Consider the following 11,470-nt stretch of genomic DNA (forward strand, 5'->3'; position numbering starts at 1 on the left):
ATAATTATTATAATTTAGTTATAATATTATTATAATGTTTTATTATTTACTGACTCAATGAGTTAAGAGATCCATAACAAAGTTTTAATTTATGATTTAAAATTTGTTTTTAATTACAGAGATACGTGTAATTATATGTAAACTTCATATTATAATTTAATAAAATATATTATATGATATATAAAATATATCATATTATAATTTAATAAAAGTGACTTTTAGCGACATAATCTATTATTATGTTAATTAATAGCTAAGAGTGTGCAGATTGTTTTAAAAACAGATTTTTAATTTTACAAAATTTCATATTATTTATAGACACGTATACTTTTAATAAAAGCTTTATATTAACGAATATTTCTATATTTATGAAATAAGAAGAGTTTGGATAATAATAAAGATTGTAAAAAATTCTTTAACGAAAAATACAACAAAATGCTTACAATTATGTAGAAATATTTTATTATTAAAAAATTAGATTTTACGGACTATAAATTTCTGAAAAAATTATAGAATATTCCGTTCTAGTTTTCTCTGATACATTTTTTTCGACGTACATCATAAGAAATAAATGAACGATTATCGCGGTATTTGCATTGCGAGTAATAATCACCCTCGGGACGTAAAAGAGTGAAAAGAGGTGCGCGTCTGATGAAGCGTCGTCACGATCGAAGAATTAACTTCGCCGATATGCGCCGAGATTGTAGAGTGATATCCGAAGCGATCACGCGAATCAAAGATGTATAAGAAGGCTAACGAAGTTCACCAGATCTCGCTCTTCTGTCCCTCTCTGCATCGGTAAAGAGGCATCGTCTTCTTTGTCGAAGGCGCGTAGGAGCTGATCTGTTCCAGTCGAGAGCTTCTTCGCGAAGATTGGAGTGCGCGGCCGTCGTGAAGTGATCGCGAAGATTAGGGTATGGCAGGAGACTAATGTAGTCCGCCGCGAAGATCGCCGATAGTGTCGATCGGCAATACTGAAAAATCATGCACGCCGATCCTTGCTCCATCTTCCTCCACCTCCCCCGCGGACCCTCTTTCTCTTCTTCTCTCTTCCTCCTGATCTTTCTCGCATCGGTAGACTACCCCAATTAAAGACTTCGCAAAGATTGCAGTTTGAAGTATTCATTAAGATCGATATAGTCGAGGCCTTCCATCGAAGTTCATCGCGAGAATTGGCCGGCCGCCGATCGCCGTCATTAAGAAAATTATATTGCCCATTGGCGATTCACCAGCATCGTTTTCTTTTCGCTTCATCTTCTTCTTTCCCTTATACTTCATTTCTTCGCATGTATTCTTTCCCTCGCAATGACATCAATAATTAACAATCAAAACGACGCCGCATATGAAACTTGTATTTAATCGGCAAATTTCCAGTAGAATTCCCCGCGATATAATGATTGCACTAACGAAGTCGATTGTCATAATGGTTTATCTTTTTTTTGCATCAATATTCTAAAGGATGCCGCCTCTTTGATATTGAAAAATTCATGTCTGCTCATTAAACTTTCAAAATGAAGTTTTGCAACTGTTAAATATGCTAATTGAATTAATTATAATAACAGTAGACAATTATATTTTTTCTCTGCTCTCTCTTCTATATTTTTATAATACGAGCATATAAAATTATTATTAATAAAATTCCATTTTGATGACTATATTGACTAAGTTAATTAATGATAAATATTAATTATTTCTTTTTTTATTAGCATTCGTTAAAGCAATGCGTCATTGATCAAATCGCAATTACTCCAGCTAATTAAAGCAATAGTAAATGCTATTAAAAGAATGCGGAAAATTATGTAATGAATTGCGTGAAGATAAAAATACTACGCTATAAATTCTAATGAAACGTGCACAAAATATTTCGATAGAAATAATGCTTTGTAAATACTCCATGAATGTTTTGCACTTCAAACATTAATTGGAAATGACACGTAAACTGACGTAATGAATAACATTTCACGGAAACGAGAGTGCAAATTAATATTAATCAGAATCTTTAAATTAAATTAAAAATACTAATCTTTTATATTATATATAATATAGAATGGAAAGTAGAAAATTTAAACTTTATTCCAAAAATAACTGGAAAAAAGTAAGACTACAAGCATGACCTAGTACGAGTGTATACTTTGAATATTGCTCTTTACCTTCTCTGAATTAATAAAATCATTAAAATAAACCAATGAAAAAAGACTCGAACGAATCAATCAATAAAATATAAATAAAAAGCCAATCAGAGCCAAAACCAGCTGTTTGGGTGCACATAAATGTCTTTATTCTTGTGTGAATAACAATAAAATTGTAAATTTCAATCCTTCTTTTTGAATCCTTATCAATATGAAATCTAATTCTAAATTACATAAGTAAGCCTATTCAAAAATATAATTAAAATCGGTGCAATTATCCATTTAAGGTGATGAAGCACAATAAACTCGCACGTTCTTTCCTATCCAAATGCCAATTTAACTATATAAAGAATAGCCAAATGAATATCATGAATACAAAATTTTTACAATGATACAAAAACTTACACAAATAAAAACGATGTCATATACATTTAATTATCATAAATATTAAAATTTTTAACAATGGTATTATAAAAATTTACATAAAATAAAAACGGTATTGTACGTGTATATATTATGTCAGAGTCAAAGCTACGTCGTTCATCAAATTGTCAGATTTTCTATTTAATCATTCATAAGAAAAATTAATAAAGAAAATAAATAAAATACTTTTCTGAATTTAAATTTTATTAGACTTATATATAATCATTTTCGCACGACGTTCTGGTGTCAGTGGTCAGAGTTGAAATGAGAGTCAAAATAATAAAGAAAAGTAGTTGTTGAAATAAAACTAAGAATATGAGGGGAAGAAAAAGGAGAAGAAGAACATCGATTTCAACAAATTTATATATAGTAGGTCTAAAAAAATAAGTATCATTTTGTAAATTTAAACTCTATTTTTATTGCTTTATATGATTTATTTCCAATATTAATCTTTTATTAAATATTTTCTTTCTTCATCTAATATCTTGATATTTTCCCGAAAATTTCAAATTCATGTTGATGATTAATTCTTGTTCAGTTATTACACAATGTTGTGTCGTGTTCCAATTTATGTGATTCCTATGTTCATTAATGCGTATCTTCAAACATTTGCCTGTTTGGCTCACATATGATGCTTCACAATCTCGATAATCAATTTTATATACAACGTCTATTCGACATCGATTGCAACGAATCTTTATATTCCCTAATGAACTTTTTAAGATTATTAATCTCTTTGTATGCATGCCATGTGTTTATGGAATCTTTTTTAAAAAAATTTTTTTTAATTTTTTCCGATAAAAATAAAATAAAAAGTATTGTGAAAAATCTGTGATTAATTTTTCCATCTTGTCTGTTGTATTTTCTTTGTTAATCTAATCATTCATTTGTTAAAAATTTTTTTTTACAACCTTCCTTTGATTTCAGTGAGAATGAATTTCAACGGATATCCATTGTTTACAAGAATTTAAATTAGTTTAAAGTTCTCTTTAAAGATGGAAAATAGGATGGGACAACGAAAGAACTCTATCTAATCCGACAATTGTTCCCACTTTTTGGCATAGAGGATATCTAGAAAAATAATTCAAGTAGCGACCAGAAAATATGGGTACTAACTTTGTGGTACCAATTATGAATGAGAGAACTTTCCTTTCTGATTAAGCTAACATCGAGGAAGTTTAATCTGTCCCCTCCCATTTCCATTATAAATTTTAATCTGGGGTGATATAAATTAAACATTAGAATTAGATTTCATATTAATAAGGATCCAAAAAGAAGGGTTGAAACTTTTATGACTTTATTAATGTTATTCACACGAGAATAAAGATAGCTTTTGGCTCTGATTAGCTTTTTTCATATATATTTTATTAAAATAATTTATTAATTTTATCGATTTATATAATTGTATATTAAGATAAATTACATTTGAATTAAAGAGATGAAAAATTAAATAAATCCATAATAAAGTTATTTTTACAATGTAATTTACAAATTGGATTTATCTAGTTTATGCATCCAATCCTTTCATTATCACATTTCGCTATTTCTATTTAATGTTTGTTAACGCCAGATATATCCACGCAGCATCAATAAGAATTAATTTCACCGCCAAAGATAATTTTGCCATCTTTGTGCTATTGATACCGGAAACGGAAAGTTTCGATCATTTGCAATCGCGATGTTCCCGAAGATTGACGCGCCGCGCAAGAACGCACGATGATGATCGAGAAGATTGATCATCGATGCTTCAGAATAAGAACCTGTTTTCGATAATGTCAGAAGATACATTTCTAGTGCGCCGTAGGTACACATCCGAACTTAGTGAGTTGCGCGCGGCGCAACTCTTTTATAGGCCATTACTTCGGAACTTTATTGCTGGCCGCCAGTTAAGCTTGAGAGCTATCTCTTTGTCATTCCTTCTCGTCCACTATCCCTCTTGCAACCGCCTCCACTTCATCAACGATTCTCCGGAATCATTTCGGGACCGTTTGCTGTAATGACGTGTATACACGCCAGCAAAAAATATTAGCAGTAAAGCGCCCAAGTTCGCTGAAGAGTTACTGCCAAGTCAATGGATGTTGTCTCTTATATTGGTCGTGGTGTTATCGCGTGACTAATTAAAATCTTTAACTTTCACTACTCGTATTGTGAATATACTTTATCTTCATTTATAATACGCGAACATGTTAGAATCGTAAGGTGCTATAGAGATATCAAAGGGTTAATTTAAATTCGAGCTTATTCTACAATTGCGTAGCGTAATAATTGTAAGTAGTTGTAGTTGTAAGAATTAATCAATCACAATGAAATAATAAGGTAAACACCCTCGTGAGCGGACATGTACTTATGTCTGAATATTTACACAAAATATTTACACAAAATTTATTATTATTAATCTCATATGCTTTTTTTATTACAATATTATAATTTAATTGTATTTAAAGATTACAATTAAATTATAATATTATATATTAAAAGTATTTGAAATTAATAATAATATAAATAAATATATAAAGTTTTGTATAACTATCCGGACATAGATATAGATTCAGTCATTCTCTGGGTCGTTTTTCTTATAAGAAAAATATTTAATTCTGGTCGGTCAATTCTTACGGCTACGTTTACGTAATGTAATAATCTATGTTAATGTAGCAATCTATTGCTTAACGTAGCAATCAAGACATCTCCCTGTAAATGAGAGAGAGAGAGAGAGAAGATATTTTAATATTAACTATTGTAACCCTTTATATAATTTTCAAAGTGATCATAATCAATGAAATTATATTTTCTACTTGTGAAAAATTTATCGAGAAATATCCGTTTTATACGATGTGGCATGATTTCTTTGGGCAGATGACCCATATACAATGTTATCGATTCGCCGTTGTTGACTGCCGAATTAGCATCGTTCGAGTTAAGTCCCACGGTGGCACGGCGTGCCTCATAAATCGTCGAGCGTGACGATGAGATTCAAGTGGGCGCGGATTCAGGGACGCTCGGACTCGCATAACTAATTACACGCGAGCGAGAAACCGCAAAACCTGGACAAGCCCTGGATGAATCATCGTTCGCGTCTGCGATTCTTAAGAAGGCGACAAAGCGTTGCGAGAACCAGTTTATTTAGCGACGCTATCGAGTGTCGAATCGGCCATCGAAATTAAAATCGATCTCCACTCGGACAGCAGCGTACAATGTAGCGTGTTGATTAATCGAAGCGATTATTCCGCCTGATTGCAACGCGCTGGTTGATGCCAACAACGATCGGACTTGTTGAGAATAATGACTGTGTTTGTGCGATTCTAATATTCTACCCTGTCATTAATGCTTCCAAATTGAAATATTAATTTTTATATAATGTCCTCCAAATGTTTATCAAACGCTTTTTAACATTTAATGTAATCCAAACATAGAAAAAAATTCTTAATTAAAAATTCTCGACTTTGCATATGTTAATAACTTTATATTGAAATCCACAGTAATTAATTTAGAATAAAAGTTCGTAATGTTTGTAACGAACTTCAAAATTCAAGCAGCTATAACTTTGTTAAAAATAAACAAAATTTTGAGTTTCTAAGAGTTTTTACATATAGAAAATTACAAAAATTTTTAGATTTTCCTAGAGGGAAATTTTCTTCTCACTTTGTGAGTCTGTCACGCGCTTTAAAAAAAAACTTGCAAAAATTTTCGCTTTCCTAACATACAAGTTTTGTTAACGTGAAAATTTTCCCTACAAAATAATTTTTAAAAATGTTCCTAAAATTTATTATTAATGCTTATTGCAAATTAAATAAAAAAAGCATAACTTTACTTGCTTGTAACTTAGATAAAAATTGTCGTATAGTAATTAAAAGAAACAAAATTTTAAAGCTGAAACTTCGAATAGTATTTGTTAATTTTTTTAAAAAACATGTAGACAAATGAAGTAGCGTTACGAACTCTTGTTTCAACCCAATACAATATAATATAATACATATATGGGATTATATAACAGTGTTAGTTGAAATGAAATATTATCATATACATAAGATATTGCTGATAATAATAATATTACAGATATTGATGGCGATACAGTTAAGATAATCTCGCTTGTACAACGTGTCCTCGTCCTACGTACCTCGTCAGAATGATTCTCTCCGCATCGAGCGTCGCACCTGGCCACTCTAATGGAGTCGTACTCCTCGACGTATCGCGTCCATGATGCCAAACATCCTGGTAGGAGCAACCACCATGGCCACCATTCTGCGCAGACATCATTTTATTAACTCTTCCGTATCCAGCAGACGGAATTTTATGAGGCTTATTGTTTTCTTTATTTATAATATGCATATGTGGCTTTGCAATCAATATATTCTAGATGGTTTGCGGCCGAGTGATCTTCAGGTAGGATAAAAGAAAAACGCATCAAATCAATGTTATATAATAATGTACATTTGACTTTTGCACGACACACAATTTTTTCCGCAGTAAGACCAAATAAATCTCAAAAGAATTGGATTCTTAATGACTCTTTGCACTTTCCTCATACGTTTATTCCTGTTTTGCTATTGGCATTACCTCCCACGACGGTAATTCCGAGGAAGCGCGATACGTATGTACGCTTAGTATGCTATCCGTTGCTACAGCTCTTCGAGCACCATTTAGTCCATCTTAGGAATTCATCCTTTTTTACTTGCGGACCGGGCGAATGACTGACTGCTGTCGCCCGCTCCCAGAGAGATTGTGTCTTCGTTGTAACAAAAGTACGATTCATGCGGTCGCATATTCGTTCGTTCGCTCGATTGCGATCACAAGACATACGTTACCTGCGTCTGATTCCACGCGCCTCCTCAGAATTCTGATTGGAACTTGTCAACAAGAAGACAGTAGAAGATCGCAATCCGCTTTTTCGCTGTTCGTGTAAATGCGGAGACCGGAATGACACGATGGACTGCGAGTCACGGAAATAAAATGAAAATACAGTGACGATCGTGATCGAGCATACTGTGCGATTAATGAATAAAAATTGTAAATTGAGACTTTTACATGAATGATTGTTAAATAGACATTTAAAATCTATAAAAAAAAATTAGAAAAACATTAAACAGTTTATTCCTATTATAATATTTATAATAGTTTTTATATTATTAAAATTAATTTTAAAATACAATATTAATTATTATTTTATTGTTATTTTATTATTATTATTATTATACTATTATACCTATAACGGAAGAATTATGAAGAAGATTAATATTTGCATCTTTCGTCATATTTGAATGAATTCTATATCGCAATCTATATTTGCGATCGTAATTTGTAAAATCTCATCTCTTATTTCAACAATTTTCCTAATTTGTCTATAATTAACACTATGTTCTTAATATACATTAGGTACAATATCGAAATCATCAAAAAGAATTGCGCCTGTCAGTGACTTCAATGCCCTTCTCAACAAGAAGAACGTGTTCATCCTCCCGATTGCGAGAGAGGAATATGAGCAAAGAAAGGGTTACTAACGACAGTCGAACGGAAACATAATAACCTCTTAATTTTTTGCCTGCTGTCAATTCATGCGTTTAATAATCTGATCCTGGCCCGTTAATTAACGCAAATCTCTCGAAGATGTTCGAGCGCTTGATTCCAGTGTGAATGTATATACTCCCACTTCATAATTAATTATCATTAGACTGTCTTACTTGAAGAGAAAAATCCATTATTATAATATTATTTGTAAAAATTAAAAATTTTAAATTCGAGCTAAGATTGATTTAATTTTTTAATCAAATGAGAAGAAATTAAATAAATAATTTATAATAGATATCATAACTGGTATGTCACTTCATTTAATATTAAACGCAATTTTATATTTTATGCTCCTCTTATATATAAGAACGCATTACATTCTTCTTTCAGATTGGTAATTATTATAAATTGTTGTGTTTAAGTTTTAAAGATGAAAAAATAGATACAAAAGAATAAAATAGCAGAAAATAGAACAACTGCCTTTTTTACTTTATTTACTTGTTTACTTTTTTAGAACGTCAACCGAACTAGAGGTATAGTTCAACAAATGCACGGTATTTTGCTAATTGATATACTGCTTGATTTGTATTATATTATGAATTTAATTCAAAATTTTTTTAAATTTAATTATAGCCTATGCATCGTATGAATGATAAAACAGAAACTTGTACAGAAACTCACGTATTTATTCCTTAATATCATCTGGATTTATTTTTTTAAATTAATGATTTAATCAAGATTTCCTCTTTATGCTTATCTCGATGTTTTTCGCGAAAGTGCGTCACGCATTTCTGAACTCACATATTATTCGATATCCGGAGAAGGAATATTAGCCTTACTGTCTTTTGCAGATATTAGGTACAGTAAATGAGTCAATAATAATTTCTTTTATTAAAAAAATATTATTATATATTCATTTGAAAAAAATATTTGTATTTAATTATTAAGCGCATTTTTATATATTGAGGACAAAATACTTATAGAAATAAATATTTACCTGAGAAAAAATTATAATATTTGTATATTTTATTTATAAATTAGATTGTCTTTTGATAAAAAAACATTAAATTTAAGATTTTATAAATACATTAAATGTTTCGTTTTGTTTTTTTTTTAAATTATTGTGTAAATATTGTGTAAATATTCTATATTTACAGTCAGTGAGCGTAGTCAAGAGTTCTTTGAAAGAAATTGAGTATCTTAAAAAAATTACAGTTATATTTTAAAAATATATTACATTCACTAAAATGCATTTACTTATTTGTTAGTTATAGCACTATTATTAATAATCACTATTATCACTATTAATTATAACTTATTCGAGTCGAGATATGCTTTTTACAAAATTTTTTCCGCTAAAGTTTTAAATAAAAATCTCCAATAAAAAATATTTCGAATGTGCCAAAGATAACTGTTTCAAAATAAATATTCATGTTTGTCGAAACTTCATCTTCATGATTGAGCAGATATTTTTATTTTTTCGGATTTGCGTTCGGAGATTGGAGAGATCAATCTATCGATCGTCATTTTTATATTTGTAAAAAATTTTCAAAAAGCATGTTTCGTAGAAAGCAAAGCAAGCTATAATTAATGATAATGGTAATTGGATGCCATAATTAATTGTAAGTAAATATTATTACATTTTAGTGAATGTAATGTGTACTTCTAAAATATAACTTTGATTTTTAATATACTTTATTTCTTTCAAAGAACTACTGGCTATAACGCTCTTGTACCATTGACTATACTACGCTACACACTACGCTACACATATTCTCTACATAATTCTTTGAATTAGAAAAGTAAATTAAATTAAATTCATAGTTTTGTTTTTAATAAAAAATATATATTTTATGATAAATTTAACATTTCACAATTTTGTTTTTCAATTATTAACTATCAATTTTTATATAATAAATGGGATACTTGAAATTATTATTACTACCAAGAATCTTTCAGCTAAATTAAAACGGTACCTCAACAAGATCAGCGTTTGCAAGTAATTCTTGTCAATCCACTTTAGCTTTATGCGAAATGTTTTATACGTTTTATATCGGGAAACATGGTAATGTCTTGGCGCTAACTATAATATGCTTCTAATTTTAGAATTTTATATATCAGAATAAAAATTTTTATAAGGGTTTTATTTGCTTTTTTCAATTGCTTATAACTTGAAAACTATTTGTACGTATTGTTTAACATTACATTTAATTGATAATACAATAATGAGAATAATGTTACAATACGTTATAAAACAAAAGATTTAATCCAAAAAATCAACAATAATCTTAAAGTTGAAACATTTAATTATAAATAAAGTTCTTTTAATAAAATTATAGTAAGATATATATAATAAAATATATAGATCAAATTAATAATATATTGATGCAAAATCATTGCAGACAATAATGAAGTATGCAAAGTAACATTTCTATTTCGATCCATCATTAAATGATAAACGCTGCTGTAAATATGCGTCGCATAATCTTCAATTTACAACCCCATATCCTCCCATACGTACTTTTAAGGGTGACCGGTAGTTGTTGCCTGCGCCTTATCTTCGCGGTTAGAGCTGACGTCGGAATGCCGGCGTGCGGCATCGAATTGCTGATAGTCTTCCGAAAGTAGTCTACTCGATCTCAATTCTTATTTCGCGAATTCCTTCCCTCAAATAAGCAATTAAAGATCACTCCTCGAAAGACCAAAAAAGATAATCAGTGCGCTTTTTAGTGATTATATAACGCGACGTCACCTTTCTTAGAGAAGACGTGAATGGTGGTGCATGGCGCCAACTCGCTCGCTTATTTATATAGGTGAGCAACGATGAATAGGATATCTAACCCTCAGGTATCTATCCCGATCTTCCCAAACAGCTACGGTAACAATTCACTGTTCAAGACTAAACCCGTAAGACTGAACCGAAGCGTTCGAACTGGGATCGAGCTTACTTTCCTGTGCAGTCTGATCCTCTCCTCCTCTCCTGCTCTCGCCCTCCTGGCGCAGTCTTCTCCTACTCTACATGCCAGGCCCACACTACTTCGTTTCCACCACTCTCCACCGCCACCCATCGCAATGACCGAATCATTAACTTCAGGAAGGGTCCTGGCTCGCGCTCAAGCAAGGAGCACACGCGCAGGGAGTTCGCCGAATCGACACGAAAACTTCCTTCCTATTCCTTTCTTTCTTTCTTTTGCGCGTCCCTAATGCATTTAAGGACATAGTAGCGCCCTTTGACCCCCTTTTTCTTAAGAAGAGAGTTTCTTCTTTAATCTCTTAATCTTATTTGTTTCTTCTAACTTTACATATTAACTGTGGAAAAGGGCTATATGATCTTTTTTATTTTAAACATTTCTTATTAAAAAAAATTTATAAAAATGTTTATTTATATCATTTTTATATCATATTTATATCTATAT

The 11,470-nt window shown here is 30.8% G+C and overlaps 1 protein-coding gene across 1 annotated transcript in view; it reads right to left on the reverse strand.

Moving 5' to 3' along the window:
* The window catches only part of LOC108692184 (anosmin-1), a 47,665-nt gene extending 36,543 nt beyond the window's left edge, over positions 1-11,122 (reverse strand). Inside the window, exons 1-3 of the mRNA XM_018200349.1 lie at positions 11,003-11,122; positions 10,576-10,669; positions 6,667-6,791 (exon numbers count right to left, since the gene is read on the reverse strand). Coding sequence (XP_018055838.1) covers positions 6,667-6,791; positions 10,576-10,669; positions 11,003-11,122 — 339 coding nt within the window. The remainder of the gene's footprint in view (positions 1-6,666; positions 6,792-10,575; positions 10,670-11,002) is intronic.
* Between the last annotated feature and the right edge of the window lie 348 nt (positions 11,123-11,470).

Source organism: Atta colombica, unplaced genomic scaffold (assembly GCF_001594045.1).
Source record: "Atta colombica isolate Treedump-2 unplaced genomic scaffold, Acol1.0 scaffold65, whole genome shotgun sequence".
Taxonomy (NCBI): domain Eukaryota; kingdom Metazoa; phylum Arthropoda; class Insecta; order Hymenoptera; family Formicidae; genus Atta; species Atta colombica.